Source organism: Trematomus bernacchii, unplaced genomic scaffold (assembly GCF_902827165.1).
Source record: "Trematomus bernacchii unplaced genomic scaffold, fTreBer1.1, whole genome shotgun sequence".
NCBI lineage: Eukaryota > Metazoa > Chordata > Actinopteri > Perciformes > Nototheniidae > Trematomus > Trematomus bernacchii.
This window is the reverse complement of record NW_022987608.1, coordinates 4,416,330-4,439,329: the sequence shown is the minus strand read 5'-3', so window position 1 is coordinate 4,439,329 and position 23,000 is coordinate 4,416,330. Positions and strand designations below refer to the sequence as shown.

General features: G+C 40.9%; 2 protein-coding genes across 2 annotated transcripts; one reads left to right on the top strand and one right to left on the bottom strand.

The window, feature by feature from the left end:
• The first annotated feature begins 9,050 nt into the window (after nucleotides 1-9,050).
• ifrd1 (interferon-related developmental regulator 1) lies at nucleotides 9,051-17,071 on the top strand. Its single transcript, XM_034131491.1, has 12 exons — nucleotides 9,051-9,277; nucleotides 10,942-11,046; nucleotides 11,333-11,414; nucleotides 11,639-11,763; nucleotides 11,850-12,007; nucleotides 12,596-12,646; nucleotides 12,738-12,916; nucleotides 13,026-13,134; nucleotides 13,286-13,420; nucleotides 13,525-13,653; nucleotides 16,224-16,319; nucleotides 16,410-17,071. Exons 1-12 carry the CDS (start codon nucleotides 9,247-9,249, stop codon nucleotides 16,494-16,496), a joined length of 1,287 nt encoding a protein of 428 aa, XP_033987382.1. The 5' UTR covers nucleotides 9,051-9,246; the 3' UTR covers nucleotides 16,497-17,071.
• Nucleotides 17,072-18,154: 1,083 nt separating this feature from the next.
• Nucleotides 18,155-19,674, bottom strand: LOC117483260 (cellular nucleic acid-binding protein-like). The gene has a single exon (XM_034131520.1). The coding sequence runs from the start codon at nucleotides 19,367-19,369 to the stop codon at nucleotides 18,755-18,757; it is 615 nt and encodes a 204-aa protein (XP_033987411.1). The 5' UTR covers nucleotides 19,370-19,674; the 3' UTR covers nucleotides 18,155-18,754.
• Between the last annotated feature and the right edge of the window lie 3,326 nt (nucleotides 19,675-23,000).

Here is a 23,000-nt window from a genome sequence, read left to right as displayed (position 1 = left end):
TCATCCACTGTCTGGACACTTTTAGTCACACAGACGTGACTTTGATAAATATAGATTTTCTTTCCTGGGCATACACTACGATTTGAGCCTGATTCCGACAAGATACTTGACCCATTTTAGAGTCAGATTGAATTTCAGCTTCACCAGGTGTTGTTTGTCGCGCTGTGTACAGAAGGGAGCAAGGAGAAATCACAGCCCTATCAATTTATTTTTGAGACGTTTTGAATAATTTTTGACTTATTTGGATTTGCTAACTTCTAGCAAAGTTGAAGCAGAGCATAGAGTTACATTCCCCAAAAGTTATCATTGTACAATACAGATATAACGTTGTAACATGTGTATCTTTAAATTTATAATCCTCTACCTGGCTGTGAGAACAGACAATTGCAAGAATGGCCAGCAGGTGGCGATGCACAGTTTTATTTTCTAATTTACAAAAGAGGTCCAAATTGGGACACTTGAGGCTAACATATCTTAACTTTTAGTTGCCATCTCTTGATCTGACCAAGTGTCTGTATGTGAGGAGTTAGGAATGAGAACTGGTTGACATTTCCCAAAACAACTCAATGGACTCTAACAATAGACTCTTTATGCTCTGTAAAAACAACATTATTTCAAATTTCATGCAGCAATTCAGTACAACAGACTTTCTGTGAGGAATATAATTTTTGAATTCCAAATTAAGTGGTTATTCTTTTATATATTTGGCATTTACAGATGAATGTGTAACTGCCATTGAATGACCCAGTGTGCTCTCTGTGATTTCAAATATCTTCGACCGTGAGTCTGGGTTATTGTTAAAGCTCCATGATTGGACAATCAAATCACTGTCTCTCCTTTTCAAATGGAATATTATGGGTTTCAAATGGATTCACACTAGATGACCTCTGTATGCCTAGAGCATTGAATTGTGTGGAATAGTAAACAGAGACAGCCCTCATAGCCCTGACTGCATGCAAAAACACACAAAAACACTGTCTGGAGTCTGAGAGATACACACAGGCCGATGTGATGTTGCGTTAAATATGAGCTGTTTTTGTGCTTCCCACAAGCGCATAAACAGATAAAGAGAAAGGGGAAAAATACTAAGGTATAGGGAGATGTTTGCATTTACGCACATGACAATGAGAAGAAGCGATGCAGAGAGATACAAGTGGAAATAGAAGGCTCGCATATAACTGAGGTGTGTAGTCATCCGCTGAGGCAAGCAAAAGCTCTAGAGATTTCCCAACAGATCGTCTGCCTGTTTTTAATAGCCTTTGGGCCTCTTTACATGGGATTCCATTGTCTGGATGGCTGCTGCCCGCCCAGACACTGACAGTAGCATCTAGTGTTTTCTTTCAGAGGATGTTGTTAATGGTAGTGCTTATTTGCTTCTTCCTACTGAACTGTGGGGCTGACAAATTGACAGAACTATAACTCAAATGTCTTCAACCTCCAGGTAACTGAGGCTGAGGGAGAAGAATGTCATTTAAATTAATCTAATAGTTCTGTCTTCATCACTTTCATCTTCAAACAGTTCCTTCAGCTGGCCTCTCCGGGTGGCTGCACTAACCAGCTGCTTCCCGCATGAACCTTTGCATAGAATGACGGAATTTATTTCAAGTGCCTTCCTTTTAAAAATATTTCCAACAGTGGAGGAAGGGAGAGAATAGAGGAATTTCCTATAATAGGAAAGGGGCTTTTCTGAGGAAATGGAATTGAACAAGCTGTCTGGTATAGCTCAGCCCTCTATTGATTCAATGCCCAGGGCTCTTGGGCTATGTGTCTGTGGAAACCTGCAAAAGGGACCTCGCATCCAAGTGGTTTGTTGTTTGTTTTCAAGGACTTGGACAAATGAGCGATTGGCGCACAACGAAATAAAAAAAAATGTTTTATGGAACACGCTTTACAACAGGTGGAAATATGTCTGGATGATTGTGAGTTGCCTCAGGGGGGGATTGCTTTGGTTTTGCTAGTGTAGTATACATACTGCAGTATTGGACCATAACTGCAGGTGGAAAGTGGCGGCTACCTCCAGAGAAGGCTGCAGGTAATGAGGACAGAGCATAGGGCGCCATTTACCCCCCCCCCTCCCGACGCAAAGCCACCAGAGCCACAGCGAGACTCTAAATGTGTTTTTAATCTTCTTAATCAGATCACAATGACATTACCTTATCAGTTTGTGTGTGTGTGCTTGTGGGACTTAATGGATTTTTCACAGGTCTCAGATAAGCCTCTACCTGGAGTGCAAAACGCTTTCATGGCAGATTCTTATTCAGATTTCGAAGCAAATTGATGATCCCAACTTTTGAGCAAGATACAATGTAAAGCTCCCTTTAAAATAATATTTAGGGTTTGCAAAAGCAACTCTAAAATTACTGAAGAAGAGGCCAGCCAAGTCAAATAGATTGTTATTGGATGACACAATCACATAATTATTTTGGAATTAGCTATTTAAAGAGAGGCTGTGACACGGTGACGTTGTACAGGTGTTTTTGAACGATCTTCCCACAACAATTTCTCTTTATTTATTTCATTTCCCCCCATCTTTGATCGATTTAAATCAACGTTAGGGATCCTAACAGTTCAGCATTTCACAAATGCCTCTCTCATTCCCTCCACTCTCTGTCTGGAGGTTAATGGATTGAGATTGAAGTTTAAAAAAATGAGTCAGAAAGACAAATTTGCACAGGCATGGAGAGGTAATTAAAATGACAGAAGCGTGGCCTTGCTGTCATATTGAGCTGCCTGATAAACCCCACTCAAAACAACAAACATGAGGGGAGAGAATATGGGATTCAGCCAGTGACTAATATGCTGTAATTAGAAGCTCTAATTTTGAGTCTTTCAGATCAGAGCTGGAAATTAAATTCCTAATATGAATGTGAATGATGTCAGGGGGTATCCAAGCCAAGTGGAGACAAAGCCAAAATGATACCATGTGATATTTTTATATAGATCAAAGTGCTGCCACACATCGTAACAAGTTAGCGAGAAGACGCTTACAGAAGACATTGACCGACAGCTGATAATCGGCTTGCTGTGTCAGGGCCTTTAGATGAGAAGATGGATACCAAAGCTACAGCCAGTTAGCCTAGCTAGATACAGGCTTCATACACTTTTTCACCAATGATTTTCAATGACTTTTCCATGACTTCTCCATGACCTTTACCTAATTTTCCATGACCAAAAAAATTACTCTTTCTCAGCGGTACCACTGAAAATGGTTTATTTTAACATGGAACAGAAAAATAAGTTCTGCATATGAAACATGTTGTGCCTATCTAAAACAAATCCAATAGTAGGCTTACTAGCTCCTACAGGCTAAAGCAACTAAAATCTTTCACCAGCAAAATACCTCGTCAGTTAAATGCCATTTTACGTTTCATTACTATACGATACAGTATTTTATTATCATTATAGTATTACTATTTTGGTTAATTTAATTTAATTATATTTGATGCAACTTTAGTTACATTTCCATGACTTTTCCAAAACTTTGGGAAAAATATTGTTTTCCATAACTTTTCCAGGGTCTTGAATTAGCATTTTGAATTTCCATGACTTTTCCAGGTTTTTAATGACCGTAGGAACCCTGTAGATAGAAAGGAGAAAGGCAAACAGCTTAGCTCTTTATTAAGTCGACAAACATCTAAAGCGCAGTAATAATAACACCGTACATCTAATTTCTTTATTTGGTTAAAGTATGAAATCATTAAAAAAGAAAAAAAGTTGTGTTTTAACAAGGGACTTTTCTTTAGCCTTAAGCCTAGCATCAACTTCCTTGATGTTGGTAGCCTGCTGCTAGGCTTTGTGCTAAGCTAGGCTAACCAGATGCTAGCAAGTTCCTCATGAAAAGAGTGCACCATCTTCTCATCTAACTGCAGTATAACAGCCAGTATTTTGCAGATAGATAGTCATAGTATTTCATTAAACCTTTCTAGCACAGTAAAGAATAAATGTTAGTAACATAATAGAGGAAGGTTATTTGCAGAAAATAACTTTAAAAAACGAACAAAACAGATGCTTAATGAGACTGCTTATTTTGAATTCTTTCCACCAGTTATTGTCAGGAAGTATAACAAGTGAGAGCCAATTCACCTTGAGGTCTTGGCCTGTGTACAATAAGTGAAGAGTAAAGGAAGAGAAGGAACACTGCGAAATTTCAGAGAGAACGGTTTGTGGGTTTTGATAAATAACCTCTGCTAAGCTTTTAACATTGTGTTTCCTCTAACCTAATGTATAAACACCAGGGACCATTCCCTAACCTCGCTCCCTCCCAAACCCATGCAGCCTCGCCACACATTGCTCCAGGCCATGTCACTTATTAATTATTTAAAAACAGTAGTAGGCCTATTGCACATGAAATTAATATTCAGATATTTCCCATTATCTGCTGTCAGATCCCCCCCCCCCCCCCCCCCCCCCCTCTCCCTCTCTCACTGCTATCGGTCATTTTGGTAATGATCTGTATTCCTGTGGCATTAGGTTGGTCAGGGCTTGTGCCCATTGATGCGACGTGCCTGGCATGCTGAGCGAGGTTACACTGGGCTGCTGTGTTTTCCCCACTCTTACACTGCTTCACTGGCAGGTGATTCCTCTCTTCTCGCTCGCCTACTCCCACTACCTTCAATAATAACATCTGTCTTTTCCAGCAGTGTACAAATGCAACTTTTTTTTCAACTGGTTTGGTTATTCGATATTTACATTGCACATTCCGGCCCATTAAACGTTCAAGGATAGACACATCGCAGAAGTGAGCACAGTTCACTGACTCAATAAATTATGCATCAAAAAACATGTCTTGGAATTTCACTGGCTGTATTGCAGTGAGAGCAGTGTGCCGTTTGAATTCCAAACAAAATGGCTCCCTCTAGTGCCAGAGACAGTTGTGAGGTCTCATCAAGCAAATGGTTTTAATATAAAGCCATCCATCACTGTAAGCCAGCCTGGAATTAGCAATGCTATATTAGCTTTTCATTCATTTTTGGTCAAATGCAATAAAATGTAACCCTTTTCTATGCCTGCACTGACGAACTCCCAGCTATTAGATTTTGCACTCTCAGCAATGATTGATTTTGAGGCACTATTAGACCCGCTTCAATATGAAGGAATATAGCTTGAATTTTACTGGAATTGAAATCCCTTAAACCCTCATCGTCCTCTATTTGGCTTAAGGACCTGGTATTCTTTCTCAAACTTGAGAAGATAACATGTACTCCTAGGGGTTCTGTGGCAGTGCTTGATGGATTATTTCAATAACCTCCAAACTCTCCCCACTGCATAGAGGAGGAATGTTATTTATATTTGTATTCGCTGTTATGCACTTTTACCAAATGTATTTATTTCCATTCACTTTGAATACTTTCCTCACCTTTTTTATTTATTTACCTACTTATTCATCTACTTATTTATTTACTCATTTATTTTCAGATACTTTTTTTTACTGTTTACTTGATATGCATTTGATTAAACTTGTTCCTTTATAGGTGTTTACAAGGGTTAGTTCTGGAAAGAAAAGAAGAAAAAATAAGGAAAATCACTGTCTCAATTGTAACACTGTATGATGTCCTTCAATAAAAATATTTAGCAAAACATCTGGTACTGTATATTGTGTGGAGTGTTCTCCATTTGACCTCCCACTATATACTTTAAATATTATGAATGATTAAAGCTGCACAAAGAGCAGCAGTACTGTCCCTGTCCTGCGCCCTGAGGGCTACCTGAAGCCTCTTCTGGAAATGAGTATGGTCTTAGCGCTGGGCCATCTTGAGGCTAAAACATGTTAAATATTCAAGACATCAAATTACTACATGCAGAAAATGAAGCGCAAAAACATCATGTGGATCAAGGCAGTGATGGAAAGTACATTTACTTAAGTAGCCTACTATTTAGAAATACTTATACTTCATTTGAGTATTTACATTTATGCTATACTTACACTTCTACGCCACTACTTAAATAACTCTGCAGTGGCTCCTTATAATATAATGGATTAAATGCAGGGACTAAATTTCGTGTTTGTTGCAAATAAAGACGGTTTAATTTTTGTTAAATTGTTCATGTTTTCCATTGAAAAGCAGAGTTGGACGTCTGCAAAACATAATGCTTTTTTAAAGTATTATAAAGTTAAAAAAAAACGATTGTGTGAAGTTAAACAATTGTGAAATTGACTGCAGATGCAAACCCTTACACTTGTGCATTGACAGAGCACCATTTCTACGTTTTTTAAAACCTTTTATTTCCGTGTTTTATCCAACGGGAAATTTTTCTTTCTGTATTTTATTCGATGAATACAGATTTTGCAGGTAACTCAGTAAGGAGCTTTTTGTGCTTTTGCTTATAGATTCCAATAGCTCATTTTTGCTGAAATTGCCTGCTTCCTCCTGAAGGGATTAAACAGATACTAATTACTTTCTACGTCAACTTTTGTTCATGGTCAAATGTTGTCCTTGTAGAAGTCTTCTTGTTGTCTGATGAGACTGTCTGGGCAGTATGTGCGGGAAAATCTTCCTTTGGCAGGACTATTAGTTTTGGTTTGGGTAAAGATTGGCAAAAAAGAGTGTTTTGAAGTCCACCCACGTCTTGAGAGTGCTTGTGGATCAAGGCCGATCTAAAGTGACAACTACACAATAAAAATGCTGTAAAGAATAATCAGTCATGTTTGGGTTTCAAGGCTGGAAACCTCCTAATAATAGGATACAAGCTGCATATAAAGGAGAGGTAGCTTTGAATTCTGTAAGTCTGATGTTTGTCAAGTACTGTATGCTCTGGGAAGAGCAGTGCTGACAGTTGGACCGTGGGAATGGCAGCATGCTGCGTCTGTAATATTTTCCACTCCTAACAAAAAATCTATTTCTGTCCCGTCAAGACAAATACAGAGTAAGGGATATAACAAAAGCCATAAAAGATAATTAACTGAAGTGATTACATTTCAGCTCTTTGTTAGGGCCGAGATATGATAAACGTTGATTATGATATAAGGCAGTCAGACTATTTAGTGCAAACTGTGGATGACAGATGTGTGTGACCTCTAAAATCCCATAGAGAGAATCAGCAAAGCTTAATTGGTTGTAACAAGTTTGCTTTACTGACAAAACTGAAGGTAAGTGCATACAATGTTATACCTATAAGGGAAGAAAATTGGAAAATGATGCCTTACAACATTAAAAAACTAAATTTGATCAACAACTTAAATAATGCAACATGCCGAAAAGACTACAGACCACCTCAATTTCAATGCTGTACAACAATTGACATCCTGCTGCCTTTTACTATCCAGAAAGCTGGATACACATTGTTTTACATAATAATTAATGTTTTCCATCCGGCTGCATTGCTGATTTAAAATGCAAGCAGTGATTATCATCAATGCCACTGACTGGATATATTTTCAGCGGCACACTAAAGCTGGTTGGCAAATGTTTAAACATTTACCGTATCTTCTACAGTTAGTGAATCGTCCAAATAGGATTGAACACTAAAAGGACCAAGAATTAGTTTACAACTCAATGACAGAAAAATGATTGCTAATTATTCTGATTATTGATAATCGCTTGAGCATAAGCCATTCTTATTGATCTGATGTTTCCTTGAAAGCCACAAACTGCATTACTTGTCACACTTTGGATTACCAACTGGATTTGGTTCTCTCATTTGTAATTTTGTCTGGGAAAATCTATACTCCTTGTACCTCTGCATAGGAAAACACAACCAAAGAAGAACTAGTTTAAACCTCTGTTATATCCCTTTCTTCTTACACAAACCCTTGTTGTTGCCAAAAACAGAAAACAAGTCAAAGGCTTAAACACAAGCCGACCCTAGAAAATGTATAGATCAGAAAATGGTGTTGTGCTTTTGTCAAGTGTTTCTGTAATCTTGTCTACCTTAGAATTGCTACAACACATAATGGTATTCTGCAAGGCAAATGAACCCACATCATGCATTTTTTGTATAGGACTGTATTCCTGGTTGGTTATAATCTCATTTTTCTAATGCATTATATAAGATAAGATAACTTCATCAGAGCAGAGGACTATCTGTTGTATCAAAGTCCTTTAATCACAGCATCAAAGATAAATGAAATGATGGCATCAATTGCATCACAGTGACCACTCATCACCGTGTCAATTGCATTACAGAAGTGTATCACAATAATAAAGGACGTGGTCACAGAAGGCTATTGCAGCAGAGAGGCCTAATGCCATCATCTCTATAAAGATCCATATGTTATTACAGGTAGTTTTAGAGGTTGGAGTCAGATTTTTTTTTTAAGTAGCAGTACCATAATGCACAATACATCAATGGAGGAAGCATTCAGATCTGTGACTTAAGTAGAAGTTGAAAGTAATCAGGAAATGTGATTCAAGTTTTAAAAGTCATTTTTTTCAATAACATTCTGAAATAAATGATAAATTATTAAAAAAAAAATACTTAAATGGAAACCAATTCAGTTTATTTTAGTGTATTACATACATTACATCATTAGCACATTTTAAGTCAATAAATGTTTGGTAAAATCATCAGACTGATTAATCATTTTAAGCTTTAATTGGATATATTGTTGAGTAATGTATTAATTTGTATAATCCTTCTTTATTTCAATATTATTGTTGTTATTATTATTATTATTATTATTATTATTATTATTATTATTATTATTATTATTATTATTATTATTAGGTAGTAGGGTAGAAGTATACAATGAAATAAAACGAAAAAACCCAAGTAAATTATAAAAATCATCACAACGCTGCTTTGTTGCTAAATGTATAACCTGACAATATTGTATCACGTTTTTATCAAATTCTGTTCTACACTCACATGGTCGTTCAGTATAGCACATCGGATCCTATATAAATATAATATATTTCCCAACAACTGTTTACAACATTACACTTCACCAATGTAATCTAATAGACATTGTTCTCTGTATACATCATAATATAGAGCCCACCGTTCTGTTGCCAGCATCACGGGCGAACACACGCGACACCTGTTCCTGTTCCCTGATTGGTCAGCATTGCCGGGAAACCTCCTCGCGACATCAGCCCGTATAAATACTCCGAGCCGCCTTGTTTTTACGCAGCCCTGTTTTATGAGGGAAAATGTATCGTCTCGGCCAACAATCTATCTCCAAGATCGCCTTCAATTCCTTTTTATCCGCTGTGCCACGGGAAAATTTTCATTTTACGAGACAATATAATAAAAACTGGTCGAGTATTGGCTGATTTTTGATCATATTATACATTTTTCTGCACGAAAATGCCGAGGACTAAGAAGAAGAAAAGCAAGGGTAAGTAAGCGAGCGACCGCAATGCTTTGGCCTAATTTATTCGACATCACCATGCCGACGGTAGTTGTAGTTCTATTCGTGTTTTCAATCCATGTAATAGAGTTGGACGTGCTTGCAGAAAGAACTACAGACGCCATATGCTGGCCTACGTCAAAACACAAAGCTGGCTAGCCGTGGTCACACAACGCATTGCTCTTATAAAACGTGCCATAATATGATGCTTTTGCCTTATAATTATTGGCACACAACTTAAGTGACCTTAAACGAATGTTTAGTTCCCATAAGCCCCTAACTGATGTCGCTATTTACAAGCTAACGTCAGCTAGCTAATGTCAACTCCACACTAGCATAATAACGTACAGCTTTGGTTGCTAGGTGAAGTTAATTTAAGCAATCACATGTTGACAGTTGACCGTGTTTAAAGCATTAGTAGACGAATTAATACCTTTTTTGTGGGCCTACAAATTAAAGACATTATGTAAGCTAACTCCAATTAGGTGAAGTGAGTTCGTCTTGTCTGAAACCACTGACCTCAAATAATCTTTACCCGAATGTCTGACTCCTATTCAGTCTGACTGAAGTTGGCTGACTGTAAATAACCACGTATGGAAGATAACCGTTTTTATATTGGTTTGTATAGAGTTATTATTGTCTAGCAACAGAAGGCAGACATTTTGCACTCCAGACACCAGGGTAGAAAAGAGGCGGTGCCCGGTTCTCAGAATGCATAGTCGTGGTGGAGAGTCCACGTCAACAAATAGAAATAGCCTCTTAAGTGGATAAAATAGCCTTTTTCCAAATTAACTGACAGTGACTTCATATAGCTTTCCTCATGACTGAACAAGTCCTTTTTTATTCTTGGTTGTAACTACGTCAAAACTTGTTCTTACAGTGCCCAGCATTTTGTTTCAGAGGTTAGTTCAGGTCAGGCCTGTTGAATCTGGTTACAGTGAACAGACATTAAGAAAGTCATTTCCTATATTTTGTACTTTACCAAAGCTTTATTGTTTTGAACAATAAACAGACTCAATATGTTCACACCCTTTTTTTAGCTGTGATTGTTCACACTTCATGCTTTTGGTAAGAACCTTTTAATATATTCACCATTGTCTGACAGCCATGCAAGTATTCTGTGTTTTGAAGGGTCTGTTTTAAACAGGATTTCATTCCAATTAATAATATTTGGACAAGTTCCCTTCAACACTGATACTCATTTGTACTCCGATTAGGACTTACAAAGACAAATAGCTTCCTCCTTGTCTTATGTCCTACGTTGTTGCTTTCTGTTGTGCTTCTTGACTATCCCAGTTCAATATCTTCCCTATTCTGAACAGTAACTTTAAAGTTGAGAGTAATCCCCATGGCAAGAGCTTATGTCACGTAGTTCAGTTGTGTTAACCTGTGTCCCTTAACCTGACCATGATGTTGTGTTTACACTGTCAACACATGTGTGGGCTTCCCTTGACAGCATGTGGCATTTTCATATGAGATAATGAAAGTACAGCAGGATAAGGTGTACAAAGGACATAATGCAGATTAGATTACTGCAGTGTTTTTTTGTCTACCTGTGAGCAGCTGGTGTTACATAATGGACTTGCTGTACTAATGCATTTGATTTGATTTGATTAGGCTGAATTGTGTTTTCTATGCTTGTGTTTTTTCAGGGGGCCAGCATGGAAATGTGCAGCCTTTCAGTGATGAGGATGCCTCCATTGAGACCCTCAGTCATTGCAGCAGCTACAGTGACACTGCCAGTGTGGCAGAAGAAGGTAGGTTTGTTTACCTTTGCACATTGTGTGTTTTATGTCTGATTCTACTTGTGAGTATGTATGATTTGTGTGTGTGTCTGCATGAGCCAACACTTGTTGTACACTCATCAGAAAGAAAAGCAAATCTTGGGCAAATGTTTGCATTAAACTACCAGTGTTTGTTTTTCTTGAAATCAAAGACCATCCTTAACATTTAGACAACCCTACTATGAAAAGTGCAATTCATCCAATGTGTCAATACTGTGTAGCATTATGGACAAGTGTCTAAATGTTGTGGTGTTGCCAGGTGGCGAGGCCAGTGAGGACGCAGCCCTGGAGGATTTCCAGTACAAACTGAAGGGGTTCATAGATAGCACGGTTGACAAGAGGTAATAACAAGTTCAGAGGTATTCAGTTAAGTTAAAGATCCTGACAAGTCTATTCACCATGTGTTTAGTGAACTTATATCAAAGTAGGGATGCACCAGCAAGGCCACTTTATTGCTATTGTTAGAAAGGAACACATTACAGGTCTTTTTTTATAATTTGATGAGAATGAGGTTGATGAAGAAAGATATTAGCAGGAATGAATGATTGTGTACCTGTTTCCTCAGTGCGAAGACCAGGCAAGGCGCGTTGGATGGGCTTAAGACGGCCATGGCCACACGGATCCTGTACGAGTTCATCTCCGAGAGGAGGATGACCATCACAGACAGCATCGAACGCTGCCTCAAGAAAGGTACCAGAAAAGATACAAAAACAGATTCATCTGTTGGATCCATTTGATATTTTTGGGCGTTCTGTGATAAGTTGATTACCTTCCAGGAAAAGGAGAGGAGCAGCGAGCAGCAGCTTCTTTGGCCTGCCTGCTGTGTATCCAGCTGGGATCAGGCATCGAGAGCGAGGAGGTGTTCAAGACTCTGAAACCCATCTTCAAAAACATCCTGGCAGATGGATCTGCCAACATTCAAGCCAGACAGGCCGTGAGTACCTGAGAATTTTTGACGCAAAGCATTACATATTATTAGATTATAAGACGTTGGTTCCTCTACGCTCATGTCTTTTCTCCAGCCTTCCTCCTGTCTGCTCCCTTCCTCACCCTCTTTATTCTGTCGGCAGCTATGTTGAGTGTGTGTGTGTGCAGGGGTGCCGTAAGAGGGTGAAAAGTTAGGACGATTCTAAGGGCCCGTGACTGACAGGGGGCCAAACAATTTTAGAACATTAAGAAAAAAAGTGTGTGTGTGTGTGTGTGTGTGTGTGTCAAGAGCACCCACACACACACTTTGTCTAACACAGTTCTGTGTACTGTTATGTTCAGTCATCGTTCTTATGTTGAACATGAATACATTTACTTTGTAAGTAATTATGGGACGTATTTCTTCTTTCATCGCAATTTTCCTTCATACTTTCTTGCCGTGAAATAAGTCTTAAATTCTATTCAAAGTGGTCTTAAATTTGAGTTGGTGAAACCTGCAGGAACCCTGTAGAATGCATCATTGACAGGAATCATGTTACAATGTGGTTGTTTTGGTTTTTCTGTATGTGTGAACAAATCTCTTTTCCTCTTATAGCTTGCAACAAGTCTGGGCCTCTGTACTTTAGTGGCAGAAGATGACATTCTGGTAAGTCACAATTATACTACACTTTCTAGCATTTCTTTTTGCACTGTGCAAACCCCAGTCCTGATATGATCTCTTCTACTTCCTGCTGTAGGACGTGCACGCTACCATGGAGTGCTTTGAGAACCTGTTCACCCGGTCCTACGCGAGAATGGATGGCACCTGTCCTTTGATCAGTCCCCAGACGAGCCAGCTCCACACCAACGCCCTGCTGTCCTGGGCTCTGCTGCTCACCATCTGTACTGCCAACCAGCTCAAAGACGTCCTGCGCAAGTAAGACCCTCTGTCAACCCTGAACTAAATCTGACAGCATACACATTTTTTTATTATACTGCAATCCAGACCAAGATAAACGCTAAACAATTAATTTTTTGTTATGCAGACACCTGCCAAAACTGCCAAGATTGTTGGAAAGTGATGACGTCAACATGAGAATTGCTGCAGGGGAAACCATTGCGCTGCTCTTTGAGTTGGCCAGAGACATGGATGCTGTAAGTTCTTAGGAAGTATCAGGAATAAATAACTCGTTGAATTCAAAAGGTGCTATTTTGGCGCTATTATGCATCTTAACTCATACATTTAGTCTGTTGGCTGTCTGTTCTTTGAAATGAATGCAGCATTTCTTTCTCCATGTCCCTTCAGGAGTTTGAGTTTGATGACTGGGATGAGCTGTGTGACAAACTGAACGCATTGGCCACCGACTGTAACAAACACAGAGCAAAGACGGACAAGAGGAAGCAGCGGTCGGTGTTCAGGGACGTACTTAGAGCTGTTGAGGTGGGTGTTCTTGAGACAAATTTAAAAGGGACTTTCTTACAGAATGATTAAAGATTTCTGTATGTAGTTATTTTTCTCACATCCATCTTCTCTTATCCTTCCAGGAGAGTGACTTCCAGCCTGAGACCATTAGATTCGGCACAGAGCGCATGATCATCGACAGCTGGGTCAGAAAAAGGACATACGATGCCTTCAGGGAGTTTGTCGGCTCTGGGATGAACTACCACCTACAGGTATATTTTTACGAGTAACTCACAAACTTGAAATGTGAATGCATGCGGCTTGACTTTTCGATTTAATGGCACTGCAGTGTTCCTCCTGCATTGACGCAGCACTAAAACACAATAGAGATCTGTAGTCCTGCCTGATGCAGGGAGACAACACTTGCAGCTTGATTTAGGATTATGTTAAAGAGAGAAAAAATGCAGTACAAGAAGCTGGTTGGAAAGTATAATGCCGGGTCAGTGCTTGGGGGAATGTTTTTTACAAGTGAAGATTAGACAATGGAGCATATTTTAGAGCACGTTACTTTAAAAGGTCTCTGAAGTGAAGCAAGCTGTGGTTCGGATGTGCGTTATGATTGGCAAGCAGAGTTGGGTGTAATAATATTACTTTTGTCGGTAACGGAGTAGTGTAACGCTTTACTTTTATAATTCAGTAATCACACTACAGTTACTAACATTGCCCCGACACGCGTTACTTCGTTACTTTTATAAAATCAGTCATAATCAATGAGGGACAGACAAGAGGGGTTTCCGCCGCAGGTTTATATGTACGTAATCTGCGCGACTTGCGCCTCCACATCTCCACGTGCAGTGCTGCATAAACATGGCTGAGTCAGCGATAACTTTCGAGGGGTGGAGGTATGCCCATTATTTTGAGTTCGTCCGAAGAATAGACAGGAATGTGACGGTGAGGTGCAAACTGTGTCCAGGGGCCTCATTTCTAAAGGGATATACGCTCAAAAAATGGCGTACGCCAGTTTCTACGCAATGTTTGCGATTTATAAAATACTAACTTGACGGGAAAATGTGCGGTCCTCCACGCAAACTCTAACCCATGCGTACGCACTAAGCACAACAACGGGAGAGACGAGAAACTGCGACACCGTTGGCAGAAGGAAGAATGGAGAGAAATATGTGGAAATAAATTAAATGTTACCTCTCATTTATCATATATGAAGAATTCATTTTCAAACATTGATTAAAGCCAATCTTTAAATGATTAAACAAACGCCTGTTTGAGACTCCTCAGTGCACACAAAAACATAACTTGGAGAAATAAATAAATACGGATATGTTATTTAAAACCACCTCGAATATGTTGTGTTAATGTTATGAAATGTTTTCTCATAAATGATGCGGTAAGCAGGAGGACAGAATTACGTCTAAACTAACGCCGTTTTGCATTTCTATAGGTTGTAGATACGAGCGTGGTTTTATATACTATCACGTTTAATCGTGTTTTATGCCGTTTGCCAAGACTTGATAAGTCGCTCGTAAAGCACAGGAGGTATGGATACTAAGAACACCATATGTGGTAAATTGTACAGCTAATATAACACAACACATTAGTTGTATTTCCTTTAACTGGTGGATTATGGATATATAGTTGCTGATCGACAGCTGGAACACAAACCACCAAATACAACAAAATCATTCCGATCCAGTCGTCATGACTCCACTCCGGAGGGATTCCCCGATCATTTCTTAGAGTTTCTCATCAAGGGGGGGTCTCCTGTCCCCGGGACAAACACACTGCCAGAGGAAAGTTATGTGTATTTTTTTTGTCATTAACTTTTTTCGGACCACTTATTTATTTATTTTGGTGACGATCCGACCTCCATGCTGCTACTCTGGTTCAAACTGCATCCACCAAACAATATGATTTATCTCGACCTCCCCAAAATAACCAAAATCTGACACGGTGTGAGATGTCTTTTTTTAGCTGTTCGGTCGTAATTTCCTGTGATCTTCTTCATGCAGTCAGTCAAAATGAATGACTGAATGGGCGTTTCTTTGACTATTTATAGGCAAATATGGGCGTTACGTGAAGCCTGCAAAAGCTGCGCCGCATTTCGAGTCGATTGTGATTTATAAAGGGAAACAGGCGTATGAAGTGCCGGTACGCAATGTTTTGTGAATCGGAAAATGTCTGTACCTATTTTTTTGCTTTGTACTACGTAAGCAACCTTCTCACGTCAATCCTACGCAAGGCGTTATAAATGAGGCCCCAGGCCAGAAGCTGTTATCCACTGCTGTAAACACCACGTCAAACCTCAACAAACACCTGCAAAGAACACATGCTAAGGTGAAGCTAATAGCTACCGAACCCAGAGTGAGGATGTTGTGAGTGCGCCGCCGCCGACTCCGAAGCAGCAAACATTTGAATTTGGAGGACCGGTAACCAAAGCAGAGATGGACAGGCTTGTAGCATCCTTCATAGTAGAGGAAATGTTGCCCATTTGCACAGTGGAATCACCATCGCATCGTTCAGAGATATACTGCGCAAAATACAGATAGCAGGAGACAGAGGACAGCCATGGTCAGAGCTATCTGAATCAGTCTTATGCGACAATGGAAACTGAACTAAAGAGAACATTTGAAACTTTAGCAGTCTGCCTGTAGGGAGGGGCGGGCCGGCCCTGCGAGTAAAGTAACAAGTTACTTTATGTAGAGAGTAAGGAAGTAGTGTAATATATTACTTTTTTTTTAAAGTAATATGTAATATATTACTTTGTTTTAGTAACGACCCCATCTCTGTTGGCAAGTCATTTCTAATTAGTTTTATTTGACTTCTCAAGGCAAATGAATTCATCAGAGACGTTTTTGAACTGGGACCACCGATGCTGGTTGATTCAGCCACGATGAAGGCCATGAAAATCTCTCGCTTTGAAAGGGTAAGTTATTCAAATCAAATGAATCGTTTTTATGACATTAAACATGCCGTCTATAATGGACTATATTAACATTTTCTCTCCTTTTTCCAGCATCTCCACAACTCTGCTGCATTCAAGGCTCGGACCAAGGCCAGAAGCAAGTTCAGGGACAAGCGGGTGGACGTGGGAGAATTTTAACATCTGTTTCTTTTTCACTTGTAATACCCTATTTATCATGGTTTCCTGCTTTTTAGCTGAATTATTAAGAGGTTTAGTCAATTTCCTCCTCGCTCAAAATCTGTTTTTGTGTTTCGGACATTCACTTTCTTTAGATTTTAAAAAGGTGGCTATCACATTCTCTACTCCTGTAGTGGACCAAATTCTTTTGACATCCTTTTTAAATCTGTAGAAGGTGAACGTGCGATAATCAAACAGTAGTTATTGAGCATCTATCCACATAAGCAGTGGTGTTGTACATATATAGTGTATATTTCTTTGCTCCCCATGTTAATAATCATTGTGGCCTTTTTTTTTCAACATAAGTTATATATACATTTGTCAGACTTAATCCTGCACATATGTTTAATTAGGTCATAGTAATGTTAAGATATATTTGTGATCCAACCCTTTGATGGATTTGTATTTAGTTGCACTACCTAAGTGGGTGACTTCTGTAGAACCTCGGTAAATATTGCGTTGTCCTTTTTAAGTATTGGGTATTTAATTGAAAAGAGCAAAATGGTGAAATAAACACTAAAGCTGTAAGAGATGAAGTCCTTATTGTTTCTTATGTTTATGATACATTACACAGTACTTAAAGGGGCCCTATTGTGCTTTTAGGTGTTTTCCCTTTCCTGAAGTGTTATATTTGTTTTTGTGCATGTAAATGGCCCGCAAAAAAAAATCCCTAAGTTCTCCATGGTGCTCCAACACATTGTACGTGAATGGCTAAGGGGCGGGACATCTATAAGTGTTTGACGAATCACAACAGAGCCAACCAGCTAACCAATCAGAGCAGACTGGGCTCTGGTTTCAGACGGAGGGTGAAAAGAGGTGCAGCAGCACAGGCAGTATGAGAAAAATAATGACCTTTTTGAACATTAAAGTATGTAAACATGTCACAGTAGAGGCATAGAATACACATGTATCTAAACATTTAGCATACTGGGTCCCCTTTAATGGACATGACTGACCAAAGATTCATTGATCAAAAATATTCATAGGGGGCTCAAAGCATTATATTCCATTGCTGAAAACCCGTGATGGAAGTTGTCTTTAAAAATCCTGCCAGATATCTGAAGGTCATTTCGAGCGAAGAGGCAGTACACATCTTATTGATTTTCTTCTTCCACACTGCAAAGTGAAGGATGTTGCAGTCAAGGTGACAGAGGCATTACAGTGAGCACACCCGGTCTGCACTTTATAAGACAAGTTTGTCAGTGAAACTGTTGAGGTAGCACAGGAAATAAAGGAGGTCCTACTACATTGTACATTTACTCCCCCAGGTCCTGCTCTAAGGCTGCTGCTTTTATAGGGCAGTAAAAATGGTCCATAACAGCAGCATGATAAAGGTTAATGTGACAAAGCGGCAAATAGTCCCGTCAATAACTTGGAGTGCACACCTGCAATCGATGCAGCTTCCTTCTTCAGGTGGAACAAAATTACTTTGAGGACGCAGGGGCTTGTGGCTTTTTCTCCCATAATGGTTGTTAAGTATAAAGGACATCCATGAGTCCCTCAGCTTTTATTGAAATTCCTCTTATTTAAATCAATAGATGCATCTGGGCAAAGACTAGCATTGTCATGGCCTGGCTCTTAGCCATAACAAAAAGCGTGGAAAGGACAAGAATATGTAAAAAAAAAGTATTTATTTAGCAAAACTTAATGTGTCCGAAGACAAACACAAAGGCAAAGCAAAAAAACATAGGCGACGTGGCTGCTCTCCGAGGTCCGGTCCTCTGCGGGGAGAGAGAGAGATCAAGACTCTGGCCCAGGCCTCTTAATCCTCCGCCAGCCGTCAGGTGTCCTCAATCAGGCCGTCAGGTGTCCTCAATCAGGGCGTCAGGTGTCCCCAATCAGGGCGTCTCAAGCAGAGGAGAAACATTAAAGGGCCATGCACACCACAGGAGACAACAAGGCAGGGGTCGTCACACCCCCCCCCCCCCCTTAAAGTCGGTGTCCCCAGGACCACCGGCACACCAATCCCAACCCTGACAAAACAAAAAACACCAGTAATGAACAACAAAAACACAAGACATAATGCACCCCACCTCCAACAAAACCACCAATTGCAACATACAACCCTCACACTGCCAAACGCTCCTCCAACACCCAGCCACATCTTTAGCAACTCAGGTAAGCTACCTGAGAAGCACACTTTAAAAGGATGGGCAGAGCGAGAACGATTTATCGAACAGTATGACAGACAATACATTACCGTCACGGCCCATGTTTCCTCAGTTGTAGCAGTTAGTTTCACTGGCTTTACTGCACTGCACCGCAACGTGGCCAATGTCGCCACACCTGTAACATTTCACCCTACTGCACCGTCTCTGGATGTGACCAAGCCCACCGCAGGAATAGCACTTCCGGTCGTTGGCATACCCACAGTCACGAGCCATGTGTCCTTGGTCTCCACACCGATAGCAGGACATTTCCTTGCCTCTTCCTCGACCCCTGCTGCCGCCGCCACGACCACCATCAACGCTGCCGCCACCACGACCACCATCAACGCCACCGCCGCCACGACCACTTTGACTAGTGGGACAATGCTTGATCATCTGGTTTCCAAACATATTTTTGTCCATAGCACGAGTGGTCACACAAGAGGACGTGACGTCTGCCAACACTGTAGAGCTCTCCTCAGACCCTGACTCAATCGGGCCGCCAGTGACTAAAAACGCAGGGGGAACATCAGTCCAGACTCTGCTCCCTGCCAAACCGTTGCCCAGGATGAAGTGTATCCCCTCGATTGGCAAAGCTGGACGTACACCAACAGCTACTTCACCTTTAACAAGGTCACAGTCAATATACATCCTATGAACAGGAATAGGAAGAACTTTTAATCCCATTCCCCAACTCAGAACGGTGTCACCAGTGTCACTTTCATAAGACAAAGGCAAAACAGAGTCAACAATATAGGAATCAAAAGCCCCTGTGTCTCGCAAGATCTTGATTGGAACTCTGACATTACTACCTACCAATGACACCAAGCCGTCTCGTATAAATGGAGCATAAGATGCCAAAACCTCAGATCCACATAAGTGGGATGTAAGCACATCGGCAACACAGCAGCTTTTCACAGGAGCAGCTAACGCAACAGGCCCAACAAAATATCTTCCTCCCTCAGATTTTGCTCCAAGCGCAGGACATTCTGCCTTCCAATGGCCTTTTTCACGACAGTAGTGGCAAATATCATTATCCACCTCAGACTTGACCAAACCCAATTTCCTTGGCTCCATCCCAAATGAACCAACATCAACAGCCTTTCTACTTCCTTCAAAAACAGCTAGGGCCCCAGAGCGCCCTCCGAACCTGCTCTTATGAAGCAACACAAACTCATCAGCTGCCACAGCAGCTTCAGCCGCAGAAGTGACCCTGTGTTCTGTTATGTAAGTAGCAATTTTGTCAGGAAGAATATTTTTGAACTGTTCCAAAGTCATGAGCTCACACAAATCGTCAAAAGTAGTGACGTCAAGAGCAGTTAACCAACGCTTAAAATGAACAGACAAATCCCTCGCCATCTCCACATATGTTTGATCTTGTTTTTGCTCAAAGGACCTAAAACGCTGTCGATAGGCCTCTGGCACCAGTTCATATGCTCTAAGCACCGCCGATTTTATTTTACTATAGCTAGAGCTATCTTCCAAACATAAAGAGGAATATGCAGACTGTGCTCTTCCTGTGAGAACACACTGAAGCATCAGAGCGCAGTCTGCATCAGGCCAATCTCTAGCCCTAGCTACACGTTCAAACAACAAAAAAAACGTGTTGGGATCACCTTCATTAAAGTGAGGCAGCAAGCGCAGGTTATTAACATCAAAGCGATGAGGAGACCTGGGCACCTGTTCACCCTGCCCCTCACCGGACAACGCGCCATCTCTGAGAATAACCAGACGACGTCCCTCCAACTCTATCTTGGCTTTCTCAGATTCTTGTCGCATCCGCTCCACTGTGATTTCCTTTTCAATTCCCAACTCATACTTCCTTTTGTCATGTTCCCGGTCACGTTCATACCTTACTCTGTCATGTTCCCGGTCATGTTCCCACTTTATTTTTTCGTGTTCCTGCTGCAACAATAACATTTCCCTCTGCTGCTCAAAAGAAAGTGCACTTGCCTGAAAACGAGGTTTTAACAAAACCCCCTCTTCCTTTGCAGCAAAAACTCCCGTCTCCCTTAATGTCGACACTATAGAGTCTTTTATGTTATCTTTCACCCTTCTATCCCCGACAATAGACACAGAGAAATGCTCAGCAATTAAGAGCAGCTGCTCTCTTGAAAAAGTGCTAAGCAACTCCTGAGACGGAGCTTCAACAAATGCCTCTACGTCAGCCATATTAACTTCCAACGACCCCTCACCGGAACACAACACCGGACCTTTAATCCGAGAGATGAGAAAAAGAAAAAAAAACACAAAAACAAACCGGACAGATACCACAACGCTTATTATGCGTGATGCGTCCAAAGTGGAACAACACTAATGTTCTGATTGGAGTTTCCCCACTAACTCACCATCCCACTGACTAATCTCCTCCCTAGTCTTCATGCAGTTACTTGTGGTGGGTATTTATGCACCGGAGACCGCTGGCCCAGCAAAGCGACTAGCAAGCTAGCAACACTACTGTGACCACGGCCATGCTCCCAAGCCGAAGCTTCAACCACTTTCTCCGCAACACTACACACCCCGCTCAACAATCCCAAGGGAACCGCCGCTTAACCTGCCAGGGAAAACTCTGCACCGCTCCGCACCGCTCCACCTGCAACGCACCAACAAACCCCCACGAGAGAAAAAGGAGAAAAACAAAACAAGACAAACAGCTGACCACGGCTAAGAACAACTAGCAACCACTCTCCCGAAATATAATACCAAACAAATCAAAGCTTCACAAAGTAATCAAATCAGTCCCCAAACAACGATCTGAAATCTAATGTCCTTCCCACAACGAGCCGAAACAAAGAAACCGGCCGTACTGCAAACGCGCTCCCAACAAACGTTATACACGCGCACCAACTCCCAACACAAATCTTACCTATCCGTTGCTGTATCACAGATAAAAAGAAGTGGACGAGCCCCCATCTGTCATGGCCTGGCTCTTAGCCATAACAAAAAGCGTGGGAAGGACAAGAATATGTAAAAAAAAGTATTTATTTAGCAAAACTTAATGTGTCCGAAGACAAACACAAAGGCAAAGCAAAAAAACATAGGCGACGTGGCTGCTCTCCGAGGTCCGGTCCTCTGCGGGGAGAGAGAGAGAGATCAAGACTCTGGCCCAGGCCTCTTAATCCTCCGCCAGCCGTCAGGTGTCCTCAATCAGGCCGTCAGGTGTCCTCAATCAGGGCGTCAGGTGTACCCAATCAGGGCGTCTCAAGCAGAGGAGAAACATTAAAGGGCCATGCACACCACAGGAGACAACAAGGCAGGGGTCGTCACACATAAATCAAGTCTGTTTTTAAAGCTTTAAAAACTCCCGCACTTCATTGCTTCTTGGTAATACACTTGTGTGTTGAACAAATTCCTTCAACGTTGTGGGGGGAAACTTCTGTGTCACCGGACACACAGGGAGAGCTGGAGCTTTGATGGCAAACACTGATGGGTTTATTTGGAGCTTCGGCCGGAGAATTCACAAAACAAGTCAGAGTCAGAGGTTCTGACTTCACGGTAGAGTTGCCACGTCAATTCTGAAGAACTCTACCCCAGACCCATGCATTTAGCTAGTTCAGAGAGAATAATCAACATTGTGCATAACAAGATAGAATCATAACACCTCTATCAGCTGACGCCAACAGACAGGAACAGGGAGACAAAACACTGAGAACACAGCAGCCAAGGTTACAGGTGCGTGTGCTCAGTCAGGACAGTTTGAACTGATACACTGGGTCAAAGTTATGGGCCTTGGAAAATATTTCCCCAACAAACGTGTTAGTCTCTCAGCAAGTTCATTCTGACCAAGAGGATGATCCCTAAACTGCAAAAAAATGCTGATGTGAAGAGGGAGAATTATTTGCATGGCACAACTGCATTTTTGGGGCATTTTGGTTTTATAATAAAGTCCTTTCTTGAAATGTGCTTTGTTTAAATCCTCTTAAAGAAAACTATGTACACCTTTCTCTAAAACCTGAATACGTGATAGATAATAATCTGTTGAACATGGTGATGAGATGATATTGTAAAAATTATTGACCAGATAGGATTCAAATATGACTTCATAGATATAGCATTTCAATAGCGACGATGTTTGTCCCATCAGAGACATTACATTACATGTCATTTGTTAGACGCTTTTATCCAAAGCGACTTACATACATTCAGTACTGTGGACAATCCCCATAGGAGCAATTTGGGGTGAAGTGTCTTGCCCAGGGACACAACGACATGCTGACTGCAGTGGGACTCGAACTTAGTACCCCCTGATTCGAAGTCCAGCACTCTATCCACTGAGCCACAGCCTCCCTGTGACAGAGACAGGTGAAATAAGATTAAA

Bases quoted from the DNA above. Each gene is read 5' to 3' on its own strand.
- ifrd1 (XM_034131491.1), top strand. From the start codon at position 9,247: ATGCCGAGGACTAAGAAGAAGAAAAGCAAGG. The intron at 12,008-12,595 runs GTGAGTACCTGA...TTCCTCTTATAG, and splicing joins ACATTCAAGCCAGACAGGCC to CTTGCAACAAGTCTGGGCCT. The intron at 13,654-16,223 runs GTATATTTTTAC...TGACTTCTCAAG, and splicing joins GGATGAACTACCACCTACAG to GCAAATGAATTCATCAGAGA.
- LOC117483260 (XM_034131520.1), bottom strand. From the start codon at position 19,369: ATGGGATTAAAAGTTCTTCCTATTCCTGTTCATAGGATGTATATTGAC.